Genomic DNA, 20,816 nt, shown 5'->3' on the forward strand with positions numbered 1-20,816 from the left:
AGCTTTAAGGTGCTTGTAAGTGGGTACAAAGGGGATATCTGAGGCGAGTTTTTCCACACGGAGCGGTGGGTGCATGGAATGCACTACCAACAAAGGTGGAGGAGGCGGATACAATAGGGTCTTTTAAGAGACTCTTAGATAGATGTCTAAGTTTGAAAAACAGAGGGCTATACAGTAGGGAATTTCTAAGCAGCTTCTAGAGTAGGTTGCATGGACGGCACAACGTTTGTGGGCCAAAGGGCCTGTGAAGTGCAGTAGATTTTCTATGTTTCTATTCTAAAACCAACATTGATTCAGCTTTCAATTTTCCAAGGTGATGACTAGTGCCTTTTAACATTATAACAAATCAGCAGGACCAATGTGCTATTCAACAGAAACAATTTCCTTACACTAAACATACAACATAGGAACAGACCATTCCTCCCAACTAATCAGAGTTGCAATTTATACTGCACAGAAGTCATGGGAAAAGTTCTTCAGAAAGTCCCTCAGCTTCAAGGATAAATTAATTCCACTGCAGCTTTATGGGCTCTGAGTTGACAAATATGGACCGCATGGGAACTGAAAACTCTTCTGCAGACGGTCAGGAAGATTCCAAAGGTGTGGACAGGTGGATAGATCATGAGGTAGCATGCTGTTCATTCACGTGCCCAAAAGGTCCTCAGTAATTATCTCAAATATTCCTGTCTAAGCAGTTATGGGCTAGGAACAGGAGAATTGATTCATTTCTTCAAGGAGGCTTTGAGTATCTCCTTGAATATTTTCCTCTGCCCACTTAGTAATACCCTCCTGGAATAGAGTTTCTCAGGAACATGGTGTTGGGCAGGCGAATTGATGGCCTGCCAATCACATCTAACTGAGTGAAACCAGGGCCTCAGTACTGGAATATTGATTTTGGATAAGCCACTGACACTAGTTCACTCACTTGTCTAGTGAATCGGGATGATTTTTCAGAGACGGTACTAAGGGCATCATTTCAGTGCCATGAGGTGCCTGCAGTGGCTATTCCTGCTCTCAATGAACAATGTAGGGGAGAGTCAAGACCTCTGCTGCCTGGTAAACCATAAACTGTGTGTCAGACCTGACCTGACCTGAAGGTAGATCTTCAACTACCTGTTTCCTCAATCGACCAAAGGCTATGCTGATACATTGAATTTGTTATTGATATCTGCTTTTCCAAGAAACATGTGACTTGCTCACATCATAACACTCAATTCACAAAAGACAGCTTAGTGTATAAGGGGCCTCACCTCTGGCATTTCTATGCTTCAATGAACAACTATGAAAGATATATCCTCAGTCACTCAATTAAGTGAGTAAAAAATCTACTAAAACTCATAACTGCAAATTAAATAGTAAACGTTCAAAGTAAATTTATTGTCAAAGTACATATATATCACCATATGCAACCCTGAGGTTCATGTTTTTGTGGGCATACTCCATAAATCCAATAACCATAATAGAATCATGACCGGATCAACAGGACGGACAACCAGTGTGCAAAAGAAAACTGTGCAAATAAATAAAGAAAAAAAAAAGAGGTAATAATAGAAAATAAATAAGCAATAAGTACCAAGAATATGAGATGAAGAGTTCTTGAAAGTGAGTCCATAGGTTGTGGGAACAGTTCAGTGATGAGGTAAGTGAAGTTATAACCTCTGGTTCAAGAGTCTGATGGCTGAGGGGGTAACAACTGTTCCTGCACCTGTTGGTGCAAGTCCTGAGGCTCCTGCATCTTCTTCCTGAGGCAGCAGCAGGAAGACAGCATGACCAAGGTGGTAGGGATCCCTGAAGGTGGATGCTATTTTCCTGCAACAACACTCTGATTAGATGTACTCAATGGTGGGGAGAGATGTTATAGGCTGGGTCATATCCAGTACTTTTTGCAGGATTTTCCATTCAAGGGCATTGGCGTTTCAAACGGCACAGCCAAGATGGCAACAGTGAACCACGGCAACGTTCTGCAGTCTACATACAATACTTGTAAGTATTCAGATCCTGTGAATGCCTGACACAAACACCTTGTGAAGGTCATTAAGTTATACTTAAATAAAGCAGCGAATCTGGTGTCAAAACATCAACAGGTGTCAACCATCAAGATTCAGAGGGAATGGATATGTTTGTTGTCGAATGAAAACAAAAAAAAAATTGAAATTTCCTCTCCTCATCTGAAACCGAGATGGTTCATTGCAAGAGAAAAAGACATGGAATACTGGAATTTGGGGTGGAACGGGCTCAGGTTCGTGCTTGAACATGAATGGAAGAGTTTGCAAAGTAATCGTCCATCTTCCCTTGCACAGAAAGGACGGTGGCTATCGGTGACCTTCAGAATGCTCAAAGTGAAGGGGGTGAGTAAAGAACACACCTAACAGTGGCATTAAGTTGTACACATTTAGAAATGTACCGCAGGTCTGTTGAAAGTAGAGGCCAGTGGATGAGAGATGAGAAAAAAAAGATGCACATGCTTAATTTGAATAGGAGGAAAGAGGTCCGAGCAAAAGTAAAAGAAATGGAACAAACGCATTTGAGATCTCTGTCAACTGTAACAAAGGGGAAATCGTGGAGGGATTATGGCAGGTTGCATTGTCACAACAGGTGCAATGGAGACAGTAGAATGAAAGAAATAGGGTGAGAAAATGCAGAGTACAGTATCTGTGGGAAACAGTGAGATGATAATGCAAGTTGGTCACTCCTCCACACCCCGCCCCAGAGAGGGAACCCACATCATGTATGTGCACTGTGATTCCCATGTAGCAGTGTTTCAATATTTTCTTGGAGTTTAAAATGAAAGAAAAAGATTTATGATATTTCTAATTTATTAAACAGCAGTCATGAATGTGTGTGAGCTTTAGAGTTTGTTTAGCATTCAATATACAATTATGGTAGCTTGGGTTATGGAAATTCACATTGACAGAACTCACAAATCACTACCAAAAATTTGAGACACAGTTAACATTATGAAATTCGTGTAAGGGAAAAGAAATAACCAAATAAGTACAAAATGTGAAGAAATTATAAACTGGCACTTTTTCTCAAGGGGTTGGTTGTACTGTGGAAAATCATGATATCTTGTTTTTCTAGAAATGCTACACCTCCCTAATGCAGGGGTGTTATTATTTAACATGTTTATTAATGTGTGAGCACCTGTAAAAATTACAAAACATCAGGGGCCAGAAGCTGGTGCACTCTGATTTCCTGCTTTTGTAATGTCCTTTGGGTTGTCGATTGTGGGCATCTTGTAAATTATGTAGAACTTTCTAATAATTGATAATATTCTTTGTAAGTAATTGGACCTCCATGCGGTAGATCTGAGTGGTGAGTAAATCAGTGACAGAAACAGACAACCTGTGACCAAACTATTCATGATGTATTGATAAAATCATTACACTTCCTGTTTTTCAAAAATCTCTGCGTCTGGTTTTGATAGTGAAATGACAGCACTGCATTAAGAATTAACTGCTGCTTCTTTGGTTGTTTTTCGTTCAAATACTGTGGATGTTGGAGATTTGAATTAAAAGCAAAAGATACTGGAAATGTTCAGCAGGTCAGGCAGAATCTGCCAACGATCTTTCATCAGAATTATGAAAAGTTAGAAATGACACTTGTTCAAGTTGCAGAGAAAGAGGGGTGGGGAGGGGTGGAGGGAACAAAAGGCAAGGTGTGTGATAGGCTGGAATGAAATAAAAGATGGTGAAGTTGGCAGAAACAGCTTAATGAGATGGCAAAGCCTGCTTGTTTCATCGTTACTGCAGCAAAATTTGCACCATCATTTAAATTGTTCCTCTGATGAAAGGTTAAAGAAAAAATGGATATGAATTCATAAATTAAGGTGGTGTAGAAATTAAGGATAATAAAAACAACTAGAAATAACAGGTGCTTCAATCAAATAAGCCAATGGAACAACCAAATTATCTGAAAATGCTTATGTAGAAAATAAATTTCTTAAATATTTGTGTTAATCAATTCAAAATTTTAATTTGATCAATGAAACAATTAGTGGTAACGCAGCAGTCACACCAACAACCCCCTCCATTCACCCACCTAACCCAACCATCACCATCTACTTCCCCATGGGGCAATTCTTAGGGAGATTTTCACGGTTAGTCTTACATTGACCACACAGAATGACATCTGCCACGAAAAGACCCACTTCCATCAGCATCCAGTACAAGCCCTCTTCTCATCACTACCTTCAGGGAGGTGATACAGGAGCTCGAGGACACAATGTTTTAGGAACAGCTTCTTTGCCTCCACCAACAGATTTCTGAACAGTCCAACTAACCGACTATTATGCTCTCTTTACGGGTTGTTTATTTTTATATACTTTATTATAATTTGCAGTAATTTTATGCACTGCAGCCACAAAACAACAAACATCACGATATATGTCAGTGATAATAATAAATCCAATTCTGATGAGTTCCTCAATTTATCTGGCCACGGTCACTTTACTTCAAAGATCCAAACTTTCAAAGCTCAAGTGTCATTCACCATACACATGTCTACAGCTGAACAAAACAGTTTTCCTCCAGAGCCAGGTTGCAAAGCACATCACTAACAGTCACACACAGTACATATAGTCACGATTTAGTTCCGGTCAAGATGGCGCCAGTCAACATGATTCCTCAGGCGACATCTTCCAGATGGCCAATCATTTCAGTTTTTCTCTGTCTTCTACTTATTATTTTTTAATTCTGTTTTTGAAACTGTTGGAGCCTAGGACTCTCAGTCTGCAGTCTGATGAAGTGAGCTAGCGTTCTGGTATCCCCGAGAAAACTCCAGATGAGAAATGTGAGCACGAGCTGCGACAAGGCGAAGCTCAGAGATGAGACAAAGGACCATGATCGACTTCATTTTTGGCCAATTAAATTGTCAAGGAAGATTGAAACGTTGAGGTAAATGCAGAGGGGCTGCTAGTTCGCGACACTCGGCGAGGGGCCGCTGGGACCCAGTGCTCTCCGAGTTTTTAACTGAAATTCTGAGAATCGTTGCTTGGACTGAAGTTCATATTACTCTCTTCCAGTTCTATGTGCTTTCATGTTCTCGCCCATTCTTTCTTGTTGCCCGTTGGCATTCTGGGCCGTTTCGGTGATCTTTGTGTAAGGGAGGAGTTGCTAGTTTTTGTTCCTTTTTCTTATCATGTGGGGGGGGGGTGGGATTGATGTCTTTCTTTCACCTACTTCTACGGTTTTCTGCATTTTATGATAATCTGGAGAAGACGAATCTCAAGAGTTGTATTCTGCATACATACTCTGATAACAAAATGAACCTTTGAACCTTTCAATTACTGATACAGTCACTAATGTTAGCACAAGTCCCTCAGTGGCATGTCCTAAAGATTGATAGTGTCCTGGAGTAATGTTTCTGCAGTTCCTCATCTCATGTTGGGTGAGCAACAAATGAAGACAATCCAGAACATCTTCCAGGGAGCAAATACTGGAGAGCAGCACCAACGGGAAAGGCGGCTTTCAAGAGCTAGTGCCCAACCCAGCACCCGCCGTACCTGTCTCCTCTCCAACGCTGCCCAGAGTACTTCCCCTCCAGGGTGGCTGTAACTGGTGCCACGACAAAATGGCCCAGTCCACGCAACAACTGAGACCACGCAGATCCCTCACCATCAGTCTCACCAAAGTTCAAAGTAAACCAGTGAAATGGATTTGCAGTATTTTGTATTACAGATGTCCAAGAAAATTGTCTAAGGCACACTCTACATGCTGGATGCTGCGCCCAAGCATGCTGAAGTGGCCAGTAAGAATATTTCTGTATGTTCATGGTCTTCTGCTGCTGTAGCCCACCCACTTAAAGATTCGACAGGTTGAGTGTTCAGAGATGCTCTTCCGCACAGCACTGTTGCAACCTGTGGTTATTTGAATTAGTGCCACCTTCCTGTGAGCTTGAACCACTCTGACCTCTGTGACTAACAGGGCATTTTCACCCACAGAACTGACACTCACTGGATGTTTTTTTTATATATATTTTTGCACCATTCTCTGTAATCGCTAGAAACAGTTGTGTGTGAAAATCCCAGCAGATCAGCAGTTTCTGTGATATTCAAATGACACCCCACCCCACCTGGCATCAACAATGATTCCACGGTCAAAATCACTTAGATCACGTTTCTTCCCCATTCTGATGCTTGGTCTGAACAACAACTGAATCTCTTGACCATGTCTGCATGCTTTTATGCGTTGAGTTGCTGCCACCTGATTGGCTGATTGGCAGCTGCACAGGTGTATTTAATAAAGTGGCCAATGAGTGTATATTCATGTCAGCTAGATATTGAACAGTTCCCTTGTTCTTTTCATGCTGCTCCATGGTGTCATCATCTATAAGAACACATTGCTACATCATTCCAACAGTGGTCATCCTCATCATACTCTAACCATGCTGAATTTGGCATTCAACATAACAAATCACCAAAGTCAATGTCCAACTAATGGTACTTTTCTTCATATTTATCAAGAGCTATTTTAAAATGAATGCATTGATGAACTGCAGGATTTCCATCATTCACAAACATTGCAAATCCTTCAAAATAGTTCAAATCAACTTCTGACTAGAGCTTCCGCTCCCAAGCATCCAGCCAGTATTTACCACCCTCCTGTTTCCATTACACGGATTTAATTAGCAACTTTCAACTGGGTATCCTCAGATACTGAAAACGTTTCCACTGAAGAGCAGCTAATTTGATTTTAAAAATATTATAATAAGCACTTTTAGAAAAAATGTGACTTTCTCACTAACTGAATCAAAATGTATTTAAAGGAAATTAAAATGATCTTTATTCGAGACCAACTATTATTTGAAGAACAAATTCCAGGATATTGTAATAAAACAATTTCCAAAGAAATGTTAACAGCACAGTCATGTTCTTCTAGTCTAGTTTAATAAAGTTTCACAAATTTCACCGATCATGGTAGTAATTTGCAAATATTAAATTCCTGTTTTTCTCTAATGTCAACTTCTCAGAAGTATTGCTTTTATACATGAATTATAGTTTTTATAATATTATATATCTATAATTATCATAACATAATTTTGAAATACTATTACGAGTAATGGCTTTTAAACTTATATCATAAGAACTGCCTGCTCTGGATCTTTTCATCTGGAATTGCCGACAAGTTATCAATCACCTCGGCTTCAACACTCCTCTCCCCTCCTCCAATCTGACCCCTTCCGAACGCACTGCCCTCCACTCTCTCTGCACCAATCCCAACCTCACCATCAAACCCACAGACAAAGGGGGCGCTGTTGGAATGTGATGCACTGACCTCTCCCTTGCCTGAGGCCAGGCAACAACTCCTAGACACCTCCTCATATCTACCCCTCAAAGAGAGCCCCACTCCAGACCATCAGAAAACTGTTTCCGACACCATCACTGGCCTTACCCACTCAGAGAACTCCCATCCACTGCCACCCAACTCATAGTTCCCTTACTGCTCACTTCTACCTCCTATCCAGGAACGACAAACCGGACTGTCCAGGTAGGCCTATTGCCTCTGCCTGCTCCTGCCCCACTGAACTCGTATCCTCATATCTTGATCCCATTCTATCCCTCTTGGTTCAGTCCTTTTCCACCTACATCTGTGACATTTTGTGCACTTTCAATGTCCTCTGTAACTTTGTTTCCTTACCCTGACCGCCTCATCTTCAATAGGTTCAATTGGTACATTTAATATCAGGGAAATATATACAATATACGTCCTGAAATTCACCATGGATGGTCTGTCCCTACACACTTCTATCCCCAATCAGGAAAGTTTTAAAGCTCTTTGCTTCTTTCTTGACAGACAAACCAACCAATCCTCCTCCTCCACCACCACCACCCTCTGCTCACCCTGAACAATTTTTCCTTTGGCTCCTCCTACTTTCTTCAAACTCAAGGGGTAGCCATGGGAACTCCCAGCTATGCCTGCCTCTTCACTGGCTACGTAGAGCAGTCTATATTCAAAGCCGTCCCTGATTATACTCTTCAGCTCTTACTCTGCTACACTGACGACTACATTGGCACTACTTCATGCACCCATGCTGAGCTCTTCAACTTTGCCTCTAACTTCCACCCAGCCCTCAAGTTCATTGGTCCATCTCTAACACCTCCCTCCCCTTTCTCAGTCTATCGGTCTCCATCTCTGGAGACGAACTGTCAACCAAGATCTTTTATAAACCTACTGATTCCTGTGGTCATCTTAACTATACTTTTTCCCACCCTACATCTGTAAAAAATGCTATTCTCTTTTCTCAATTTCTCTGCCACCACTGCATCTATTCCAGACTTGGCTTTCAGATATGTCCTCCTGCTTCAAAGGACAGGACACCTTCCTTCTACTACTGATGTTGCTCTCAAATGCATCTCCTCCATTTCCCATACATCCACACTCACCTCATCTTCCTGCTGCCTTAGCATTGATGGGATTCCTTTTGTCCTCACCTACTACACCATCAGCCTCCACATCAAACACATTAACGTCCACGACTTCCACCATCTCCAAAGAGATCCGACCATTAAACATATCTTTACTCCCCCCTTCCATTTTCTGCAGGGATCGCTCCCTCTGCGATTTCCTTGTTCATTTGTCCCTCCCCACGAATCTCCCTCCCAGCACTTAACCCTGCAGTGGCCTAAGCGCTACACTTGCCTATGCCTCCACCCTCACCTCTATTCAGCCCTCCATGGTGAGGCAACACTTCACCTGTAAATCTGCTTGGGTCATCTATTGGGTCTGCTGCTCCCAAAGCGGCCTCCTCTACATTGGTGAGACCTGTCAGAAACCGGGATTCTGCTTCATCGAGCACTCCACAGCATCCGCTACAAGCGGGACTTCCCGCTAGCCAAATATTTTAATTCTCATTCACATTCTGACATGGTGGTCCATGGCCTCTTCTTGTCCCAAGATGAAGCCACCCTCGTGGTGGAGGAACATCATCTCATTCTGTCTGAGTAACCTCCAACCTGATATCACAAATATCGATTTCTCCTTCACCCCCCTCTATTCTTCACTCTGACCTTTTACTGCGTCTCACCTCCCTATTACTTCCCCTGGGTCCCTCCTCCTTCCCATTCTCCTATGGCTCACTCCCATCAGTTTCCTTCTTCTCTAGCCCTTGACTTTTCCTACCCACCTGGTTTCACCTATCAACGTCCAGCTAGTCTCTTTTCCTTTGGCACCTTTCCCTTTCCTTCGCAGTCCTGAAGTAAGGTCGCGGTTCAAAACGTCGATTACCTATTCATTTCCATAGATGCTGCCTAACCTGCTTAGTCCCTCCAGCATTTTATGTGTGTTGCTTCTTACATCATTACTGGTACCATTCTTACCTCTTTTATGGTTCGCTTTAAATGCATGTAGACACATTGTCCTGTTTTGCGATAATGCCTTTCCACGTGTTCCCTTCCAAACCCAAGGAAAGTACTCATGCACACATAAAGGCCACCTTCAGATTCCTGTAATTTAAACAGAATAGAAACTTGGGGAAATACAGGAGACAGTTTACATTTGAAAAACAATTTCATATAATTGCAATAGCGCATACAGTTTCTAACCTCAAATTGTAATTCAACCGTAAGTTAACATAATCGTAAAGACAAAATAAATAGGTTTCTTCCTCTGACTGAAATCATACCATGAATCAAAATGCTGTAGATACTTGGAATCTGAAATAAAACTCAGACAAGTCAGGCGCAAGATTTGGAAGTAAGCTTCTACAGGATGGTATGGCATGCCATTAAGAAAATGACAAATATTTTGTACTATTTATAAAACAGTCAGTACAATTCAATATTAACAGAACTGAGATGTTATATCTTTGAAACATTTTATTTTTATTTTCCTCTCCTCTGCTTTCATTCACCACTTTATTTAAATCTCTTCCAGACAAAAATGTCTGCATTAACAAGCCTTCATCACCTTTCCTCAGCCGGCATCATAACAGATTCATAACATTACACAGCTTAGGAACAGGCCCTTCAACCAATTTGTCCATGCTAATCAAGATTCCTATCTAAGCTTAGCCAAATGCTTCTTATCAAAGTATGTGTCCGAATGTTTATTTAAAACCTTACATTTATACCCACCTCTATCATCTCCTCTGGCAGCTTGCTCCAATCACATTGTGGAAAATTATAGTTTATAATAAATAAGAGGCAAAATATCTGTAGACATTTAATTACCCTTCAGTCAAACATAAACCAATGCCTACCTTACAAATCCACCACAGACAAGTACATACCCTGGGATATATATATATATATATATTTATTATATACACCATTTAACATCAATTGCTTATTTTGATTTGAATATGAAAGCTATTTTTCTTTAAAAAAAATCTATTCAGTGTGTTCTTTTTACACAGAGTTCACCTCAAACTCATTGTTACTAAAATAGTTTATTAACTATACTTGGTTGACTCCTGTGTTCTATCTTACACAACAATATAATTAACTTTTCTAATTGTAAGTTACCATGTGCACTTTGACAAAATAGCGTGCTTACACAGCTTCCCATAGAGGCTCCTTCTCGCCAATGATGGTACTGTGAAGCCATAGTTTATCTATTTCCAGGACCCCACTGTATACAGCAGGTTTATATCTTGCTTCTAACTTGCTCTATATCAGGTATTGCCTTAAGTTTTCTTATAGGCAGAGTATTAGATTACAAAGACAGAATGCAGAGTTTTAAAATAGAACCGAACCAGACCTGTACGACTCAGTCAAAATAGCTCTTTTCTCTAACCTGAAGAATGCAGTGTTTTTATCTCCCATGTTCAATGGAATGGTGGGTCAATTAACAGAAAGTAAAACCACAAAACAATTATAACAAATATGAAAATGTAAAATATTCTGTTAGAAATTATCGAATCTGTACAAAGACACGATTTATATAAACTCAATTAGCAATATAAAAATGCACAAAAGAGAAAAGAATTGAGTATACACACCCAACCACTAATCATCAGTTTTAAAGCACAATTTCCATCACATCTGACATCTGAAAGGCAGCAATGCCACTACAAGATCATCTGACATATTTACCTTGAGAAATATAAAAGAAATTATAATACTTAGAAGCTGAAAATTAATACACTATCCTTTTCAGCCAAATATGTTGATCAAAGACAGAGGAAGGAATCAGATTTAAGCCTGAATTTTTGTTTTACTAAATTTCTACTGGAATTTTGACCCAATCTAAAAAAAAACAAAGTCTGGAAATCTAAAATTTAAAAAGTGATATTAAAAGTATTTGGAAATATTGCTTAGCATGTTTAGAGTGCTTCACCATCAAGAGTACCTGTGAATGTCACTGGATATTACACCATACAGCTAGATCACACTTGCCCATTTCAGTTATTCCAGAAGCAGCTGAAGATGCTGGGTTTAGAACACTGCCCGGAGGAATTCCTGCAATATCATCAGCACAGTGCTGAGAAGGAGTTCCAACGATCACATCCATTTTCCTTAATGCTGGATATGTTTCCTGTCAGTGGTAAACATTGCCTCTTGATTCACACTCCAGTCAAGTAGCCCTGGCAATACCCAACTGGAACACCAGTAGCAGTTAACTGGTAACTGCCACTCAGTGGTATTGTCAATAATAGTTTTCATCAGTTTGCTTATCATTGCAATGGTGCACAGCTCCTCACTGATCTTGGGTTTTGGTCTGCAAGTTCTGGCTTTAACATATGTCATTTTGCCCTGATGGTACTACCGCGTAACAGAATGGAGATTGTTCCAAATGTGATGGCAGGGCTTTTATCTGCACATCAGCTATTCAATTCTGATTGCTATCAATTCTGTTGTAGACCAATAGACTTGCTAGAAGTGATGTGTTTGTGTTAGCTCTCCTGCCAGCTGCTACTGACAATACTTGATCCAACTTGGTCAGCAATGACACTTCGAAGTAACTCTGGTAGAAGTGAAGGATATTGAAGTCCTCTGCAGAGTCCAATCCATGACCTGGTTTCTCCCAGTAATTATTCCAAGCAGAATCAGAATTAGGTTTATTATCACTGACATATGTCACGAAATTTGTTTTGTCTTAGTAGTACAGTGCAAGACATAAAATTACTATAAAAGTTATCAAAGATTAAATAGTTCAAGAAAAAAATAACAGGGTAGTGTTCATGACTGTTTCAGAAATCTGATGACAGAGGGGAAAAAGTTGTTCCTAAAACATTGAGAATGGGTCTTTAGGCCTCTGTAGCTCCTCCCTGATGATAGTAATAAGGGACATGTTCAGGATCCTTAATGAAGGATGTTGCCATTTTAAAGACGTCCTTGATGAAGGGCAGGGCTGCGTCTGTGATAGAGCTGGCCTAGTCTTCAACATTCTGCAGCCACTTACGTACAATTCTGTACATTGAAGCCTCCAAACGAAACAGTGATACAACCAGTCGGAATGCTCCTCACCATACATCTGCACAAATTTGCTAGTCTTTGGTGACATATTAAACCTCCTCAAACTTCTCATGAACGATAACTGCTGACATGCCTTCTTCACAATTGCAATAATGCGTTGGGGCCAGGACAGCTCTTCAGAGAAGTTAACACCCAGGAACCCCTCAACAAGGACTGATGTGTGTTCTCCTGAAGGCCACAATCAGTTCCTTAGTCTTGATGACACTGAGTGAGCAGTTATTGTTGCAACACCGCTCAACCAGCTGATCTAGAATCACTCCTCCAGGCCTCCTTGTTGCCATTTGAGATTCTGCCAACAACAGTAGTGTGGCAAATTTATATACGACATTTGAGCTGTGCCTAACCACACAGTCCTGAAGGGAGAGTGAGTAGAGTAGTGGGCTAAGAACAAGTCAGTGAGGTGCAGCTGTGTAGATTGTCATTGATGGGGAGATGTTATTACTAATCCACTCTCACTGTGGTCTCTTGACAAGGACACAGGGGGGTGGGGGTAAAAGTCCCAAGTTTTGATGTTTGCTGACTCTTACTGAGAAGATGATGGTATTGGACATTGAACTGTAATTGGTAACAGCCTGACATACGTTTTGCTGTTGTCTAGGCACTCTAAAATCAAAGTGGAGAGCCAATGAGATTGCATCCATTGTAGAGTCACAGTAAAGAGTACAAGGAATTATTATCTGGAGGCAGGGGAGGGAAGGAAGAGATAATGGAAGGAACAGAAGGTTTATGAACCCATTTGTCTAGATGTATTTAAGATGTCAAGGACTTGGATTGCCAAGATCAATGGGTCCCAATTGTCATGTTATCTCTAAAAGATTTCTTCTGCTAAGGGACAGGAGATATCCAGCGACTGGTACAACTCTCCCAATTTAGGTAATTCACCGGCAGAATTTAGTCACCAATTGTTCCCAGTGTTAGCTAGTTCTTTATTTCAATGTCATACTCTCCACAAACGGAAATATTGTATTCGTGTAAGCAAATAATGAAAAAAAATTATGTCTATTGAAAAACATATTTCTTTTTCTTGTTGGAAATAATGAGGAAATTATTCAGTTAATATTACAAGTCAAACGGTTCCGGATAGGATTTTACACAGAGATGCGAATCTTTCTTATACTTAATCGCCACTTGAGGGAGCAAACACGTTCCAGTTTCACTGTTAATATCGTGATCACATTACACTACAAATAAAATACGAGATAACAACTAAAAATACCGCATTCAATGTTACTAACACATTGAAGCAAGTAATTGATTAAATTAATTCATTTCGGTGATCGTCCTAAACTGGCTGTTATGCTCAAATCTGTCCATGGCTAACGATAAAAACGACACCCGAGCCTTAACTATCTGGATATAAATAACCTGTCCCGGCCACTGTTGATGAACGCCAAACAGCTGAGTCACTTTTGCCACATTTTAACATTTATATCCTACAAAAATTAATTTAAAAACTGACCGTTTCCATGCCTCACTTTTGAAATTGTACGACGAGTTAAAAGCTCGATGCTGTTTTCTGCTACAACTTTTTTAAAGTAATCGTTTAAAGCTTTCGTTACCATCCATTTGCTTTTCCCTCTAATTTACTCCCCTTTGCTATCCAACATCCTCCTTATTCCTATTTAAATCCTCGCCGCCCACTCACACCAAACAAACCCAAGTCCCCATGCATCATCACTCAGTAGTTCTGTGGCCCCACTCCGTTACCCGCTGCTGGCCCCGCCGCTCACCCACTAAACGTTTCTTCTTCTCACACGGTGGATTCGCCCAAAGGTGCAACAAGTTCGCCAACCCACGAACATCAGTCGGGGCTGCAATTCACGTGTCAATACAGAACATCCCAGTTCCTCAGTCTAGGAAGCTGCCCGCTGAAGTCGTGCGGTGCTTACTTACTGGGGAGTCAAAGGAGAAGGCGCACTCGGTCTTGTAAACCCTGTCCCCTGATCGAGGGACTCTGATAGTTGGCATGTACGGGACCAGCAGTTCTCCGATGTCTGCAGCCATGTTGACATTCCTAACCCAGAATGCTGTTCAGGGCAGACATTGATTATGAAGAGAACTGGACGAGCAGAGACAGCAGGACGATAACTATTTTTAAACCAGTACCGCCCTCCCTCCTGCCATAGGAGCTCCTGACGTTCCTGTACTCAGAGGGGGGTGGAGTTGGGGACTGGGGCTTACTTCCAGTTAATAAACTGAGAGAACTTTAAGGGAGGATTCTTATGGTAACGAAGCTGAAACGCTCACTCTTTTTCCTCTTTCTACAGATGCTGCCTGACTTGCTGAGTGTTTCCAGCACTTTGTTTTATTTTTATGATTTTGTACAGTGGCTAAACAGCACAAGTCCAAGTACCAAGTCTCTGACAAACTTTCCTTGTGTCGTGTCCACCAGTTTATACTAGAAAAACAATCGAGCTATGTACACGTTCATTACTGAAGACGGTAAAAGAGACTTCAACCTAAAATATTTACTCCGTTTCAATTTCCTCAGATGCTGAATCATCTGCAGATTATTCCCAACATTGTGATTTTATCAGAATAGAATTATTTATTAATCACATGTACATCAAAACATAGTGAAATGCATCCCCTGCATTAACATCTAACACAATAGGAGGACGTGCTGGGGGCAGCCCGCACCAGCAGAGCATGCCCGCAATGGTCAGCAGAACACACAGCCAGCAGCAAGAGCAAAACAAACCCCTCTCCCACCCAACACACAAAAGGGCCTCTGATCCTAGGACAGGCTACCTTCAAGATTCTGGGCTCAAGACCATGACCCTGCGATTACAGGCATTGGATCGTAAAACTCTGCACTTGCTGACCCAGAGGCTTTAAAGTTCAGAACCACCAGCAAGCCCGGGACTTGCTGATCACTTACTGAAGCCCGGGATTTGCCAGCCTCTAGGATCACCAGCCCTCGATTTCGGGACCTGCAAACCTGCAGATGTTGGACCTTCAACCTACATCCTCACGGTTCACTGGCCTCTGATCTTACAGCACTCCAACCTGAACTCTCACTCACCTCATCCCTTTCTTTACCCCCAACCCAACGAAAATCATACAGGAGGGAAAATGTGACTTCACACAAAAGGCAACCAGAAATATTCTTAAATAATATTATTGCATAATTCACAGAAGTAGTTGCTAACTACCCTGTACATGAAAATGAATTTAATTAAAATTCATAACAATTACCAAAAAGAGAGTGATCAAGGTCCACCAGCATCTGAAAAGATAAAATACAGTATTTGTCATATTCTGCAGAGAAACATTTGAATTGAATACAAAAGGTAAGTAAATATTATTCAACTTGAAGTGAATGGAAATGCAAGTAAACATGAAATAGGTGTCAGCTGTTGGAATGAATTGTTCACAGACCAAATCTAAAAAATTAATGTGGACATTGAATCAGAATGGTAGGAAATAAATTATTTTCTATTCACATTGTACTTGGATAAGTTGGAAGTAAAAATAAAGATTAAAAATATTGTCAATGAGTTACAAACAATCTAAGATAGTTGACTAGGTGTGAAGGGTCCACAATAAATTGGGATTTGCATTTCCCATCCTGCAATGCACAGCATGCAATTAAAACTGTGATACAATTGTTAGTTAAGTTCAGATACTATTTACTGATAATTTACAGTGTTTTGCTATGGAAACATATTCCATTATGTAGCAAAGAGCTGGCTAATAACATGTTTTGGACATTAGGAAGGCAGGTTACTCATTTAGCAAGCTGAACTTATTCTCAATGTTACTATAGGTATGTTTCATCCAATAATGACTCAGTAGGTCACTCAGCTCATTAGATTCCTATGACACCTCCTAAAGGAGCATTTCCACTCCTCTCATTACCCTTCACCTCATATTCCTGTATGCCTACAAATTATTCTCCCACACAAGTGCCCATCCACTCTGATATTGTTTGACATAGCGGAGAATAAGAACCATCATCTGTCATTTCCAACACTGAACAGTAAATCATTAGAACTGTATCAGTTACAAAATTCCAGAACAATAGATGCATAAGCAAAATTAAAGATTGCAAAGTAGCAGTTCTGTTTACTTCATCTTGAACAGTACATAGGGAAGTCATTATCAGCTGTTATTTTTGTAAATCACTTGCTCTGAAAGGATTATTCTGCCTTGCAGCCTGGTCTGGTGTGACTCAACAGGCTCCAACACTGAGCAATCTGATATCAAGTTTTGCTAAAGAAAAATGATTTCATTATTGCTTCAGTCTAAGGTACGGAGACCAAAATGGGGAATAAAAATGGTAACCCGATGACAATTGAATATTTTCTACAAAAAGAGTACACATTTTGAATAAATAAAACTGGCAAATTCTATTGGTGAGTTTGCAAACATATGAAGTCATATAATAGCTATAAAGAGATTCCTCTTTAAATATCTGCAAATTAAGAATATTTAGGTGAACAAAATTACCTCCAAGAACATATAATATTAAGTATAGACATTTTGACAATATTGTTCATCTGTACATAAATGCATTAACAGAATAATCCTAAAAACATCCTTACTTCTTGCAAACTAAAATGCAGAAAAAGATCTTCAAGACTAAGCATGAAATGGATAAGAACATTCCACTTTTAGGACAATCTCGAAGCATGGCTTGTTGGTTTGTAAATACATTTTTCATGGCTCAGTATTTAATGTCACAAGACGTACTGAGCAAACACTGCATTTCCCTGCATAGAGGGAGGAATATCTAGACAGCATTAACTGGTGCAGTCCTTAGATGCTGGTTATTAAATTACACTGGCAATGTACATTCACTTTTAAATGGCCAGGCAGCATCTGTGAAAAAGGAAATAGAGGTAGTGTTCTGGGTAATGACCGCTGGGTTCGTTAGGATCACCTTCAAACAATGTATTGGAATTCCCTGGCAGTGGGTATCTACTTGCCAACGTAACCCTTTTTCGAAGAATCCCTCCCGCTGATTTGTCGCAGCTCAATTTCGAGAAACTGCTATGAAGCTCTCCATTTTAGATCTTGATTGCAGACCTGATTGGAAAGGTAGCTCAATTTACACACCAAATGCTGGTTATGCTGAAGGGTCTCAGCCTGAAACGTCAACTGTACTCTCTTCCACAGATGCTGCCTAGCCTGCTGAGTTCCTCCAGCATTTTGTGGGCGTTGCTTGGATTTCCAGCATCTACAGATTTTCTCTCATTTGTGGTCCATTTACACATTCGCTCTTGTTGATTTGTCACAGCTCAACTCATTATCACAGACAAATATCATGAATTGTTTTCTTTTGCAGCCGCAGTACACACAGCCAGTATGTACAGATCACGTTAGATCCTCAGTGATGTGCCTGCTGGGGAATTTAAAGCCATTCACCCTCTTAACCCCAGATCCATTGATGTCAATAATGATTACCCTGTCTCCATTCCTCCTGTAGTCCACAATCAGCTCCTTTGTTTTTGGGATGTCTGCTTAATTGGACCAAAATTTATTAATCCCAATGTGTCCCAGTTAACCAGAATGTACTGTATTTTGTTTCTATTTCAGACTCCATATATTGGAGTATAAAAGTTGCATTGTTTGCTGTGTAACCAAAACTATGTAGTCAGCTTTGAACTTGCTATTTGCTATGCATGTATCCAATTGAATGTAGAAGACAATGGTGTGTTAATGAGAGGTAGCTAAAAGATGTAGATTATGTAGTCTGAGTTTGCTATTTGCTATGCATGTATCCAATTCAGTAGGAGAATGAAATCTTAAGAATGTAGAAGACAATGGTGTGTTAATGAGAGGTAGCTAAGAGATGTAGATTAGAACATGATTAAGTCAATGGGTAGAAACAATAGTGGTGGATATACTTGTGATACGCAACTGTAGACCGATTGGATATGCTAATACAACTAAACCAGGAGATTGCTATAAAAGCTATGTACAAGGATCGGTGGGCAATCAGCGACTAGCTCAATGACTCTCTCAGCTTTGATTTGCAAATTAAAGTTTAATACTTCTTGAAGAATCTTCTTTGTGGTCATTTGTGGGGCATGAGAAACCACGACACCTACACCTGCAGTACTTAGTACCTGCAGACCTAGAGCAGATAGATCAGTTTTTAAAATAAGTTGGTACAAAATAATAAAGATGTGAACTATTTCAGATCATTCCCTTGAAGATGGTTCCATGTTGATTTTTTTCTAATAGTATTCTATCCCTTTGACAAAGGCATCTGCTTATTAAAGTAACAGGGAGATTATTTAAACATAAAATTTGTTATTGTGTTTAAAAAATATTTTCCAATTCCAAGAATATTTAGATAATGATTAGTACGATCTGGGGCTCCCGTATGACTTTTTAAATGACTGAGATGATTTAAACTCTATCTAGGTGTCAATCATGTCAAATCAAATGAAAAGATTCAGAATCCATCAACAATTTACTAAAAATTAAAAATCAAAACTGTGAGGCTGAAGAAGTATTCACCTCCTTTGTAATTAACTTTCCTCGGGTGCAATTTTGCATATTACCTTACCAACTCACCCAATTTGTTGATGTAGATAACTAGAGGATACCTGAATAAACATCCCATCTCTCCATAAGGTCCAATATATGATAGATTTTCAACAAACCAAACCAAAATGAAGACAAAAGAGCATTCAAGGCAAGTCATAAAAATGATAGAGAAGCGCAAATCTGGGGAAGGAGATATGACCCTCTCAAAGGTGCTGAGCATCTCAGAGCTCATTATAAAAAAGTGGAAAAAATATGGATCCACAGCCAAGGTCAGGCCACTCCTCTAAACTTAGTTGCCAGAGAATGGCACCTCTAGAGAGGCTAATGTGATGCCAACTGTCACTCTGACTGAGCTGCTAAGCCCTTGCAAACAAAAAAGAACATTTATGGAAAAGTAGCAAGGAAGAAGCCCAGGCTGAAGAAAACATACCCTTGTCCGTATAAACTTTGCAAAGTATCACTTAGAAGATGAAGACTTGGAAGAAGATCTTGTGGTCAGATGAGACTGCAGTGGAACATTTTGGCCTCAACACTAAGTGATACATGAGGCGTAAATCTGATACTGCATATAGCCAGGTAACACCATCGCTACTGTGAAGTTTAGTGAAGGTAGCATCGTGCTGTGGGGATACTTTTCAACAGCAGGGACAGGAAGTCTGGTCGGGATTGACAGGAAGATGAATACAGCAAAATACAGAGGGATCCTGGATAAAAACTTGCAAGCCTCTGCCAGAAAGCTTAAATTGGGAAAGAAATCCATTTTTCAGCAGGACAATGACCCAAAGCACACTGCTAGAGCAACTATGGAGTGGCTACTGTCGTGGTTTCTCGTGCCCCACAAATGACCAGGAGATGCAGAAGATTCTTCAAGAAGGGTTAAACTTTAATTTGCAAATCAAAGCTGAGACAGTCATTGAGCTAGTCGCTGATTGCCCACCGATCCTTGGACATAGCATTTTTTATAGCAATCTCCTGGTTTAGTTGCATTAGCATATGCAATCGGTCTATAGTTGCGTACCACACGTACATCCGCCACTATTGTTTCTCTCTACCATGCCCTGCGACTGAGGGTGGTATACACATCCAAATCTTTGCTTTTTCCTCAGCGCCTGTAGTACTAGTTTGACCACTTTCTGGATAAAAGCTGAACCATTGTCTGAACTAACTTCTGTAGGTATTCCAAACCTTGGGATCACTTCATTTGTCAGAAATTTTACCACTGTCTTTGCCCCTTGATCTCTTGAAGGTACCACCTCCACCCATCTGCTAAATCGATCAATTACCACCGGCATGTATCTTTTCCCTCTCACTGTCTTTATCATGTCTACGAAATCGATCACTAGATTTTAAATGGTCCTTCAGGTACAGGAATGTGACCTGTTGGGGTTGTAATTCCCTTCCGAACATTATTCTGTGCGCATACCTCGCACTGTGACAAGAAAAAGTCCACCGAAGCCTGTAAATAAGGTGACCAAAAACCATCCTTCTTTATTTCCTTTATCACTTCCCCCCTTGCACAATGGTCCATCCCATGCGCTTCTGAAATCAGAAACGTCAGTAGAGGGGTGGGCGCTACCAACAAACCGTCTTCCGTGCTCCACAATCCTTCCAGGTTCTGCTTGGCCCCCCTTTTTCTCCACATTGTCTGTTCTGCCAAAGTTGCCTTACCTTGTATTTCAATTAGGTCCTCTACGTCAGGTTCTGGAGTTAGGCTTACCTGGGGGATAATGACAGCTGATGTACAACCAGACGCTTTTCTGGCTGCCTCGTCCGCAGCTTGATTTCCCTTTGTTATTACATCATTTCCCTTTTTATGTGCCTGGCATTTTACTATAGCCAATGCTTTAGGTTTCATTATGGCTTTTATTAAGTCTAGAATTTGCTGACAATGTTGTATGGG

At 40.5% G+C, this 20,816-nt stretch overlaps 1 protein-coding gene across 2 annotated transcripts in view; it reads right to left on the minus strand.

Moving 5' to 3' along the window:
* usp13 (ubiquitin specific peptidase 13) overlaps window positions 1-14,424 on the minus strand; it is a 99,259-nt gene extending 84,835 nt beyond the window's left edge. For both annotated transcript variants that reach the window (XM_059945850.1, XM_059945842.1), the window contains exons 1-2: window positions 14,309-14,424; window positions 9,317-9,442 (exon numbers count right to left, since the gene is read on the minus strand). In XM_059945850.1, coding sequence (XP_059801833.1) covers window positions 9,317-9,442; window positions 14,309-14,419 — 237 coding nt within the window. In that variant the 5' untranslated portion in view covers window positions 14,420-14,424. The remainder of the gene's footprint in view (window positions 1-9,316; window positions 9,443-14,308) is intronic.
* Window positions 14,425-20,816: the final 6,392 nt, after the last annotated feature.

This window comes from Hypanus sabinus, chromosome 2, assembly GCF_030144855.1.
Source record: "Hypanus sabinus isolate sHypSab1 chromosome 2, sHypSab1.hap1, whole genome shotgun sequence".
Taxonomy (NCBI): domain Eukaryota; kingdom Metazoa; phylum Chordata; class Chondrichthyes; order Myliobatiformes; family Dasyatidae; genus Hypanus; species Hypanus sabinus.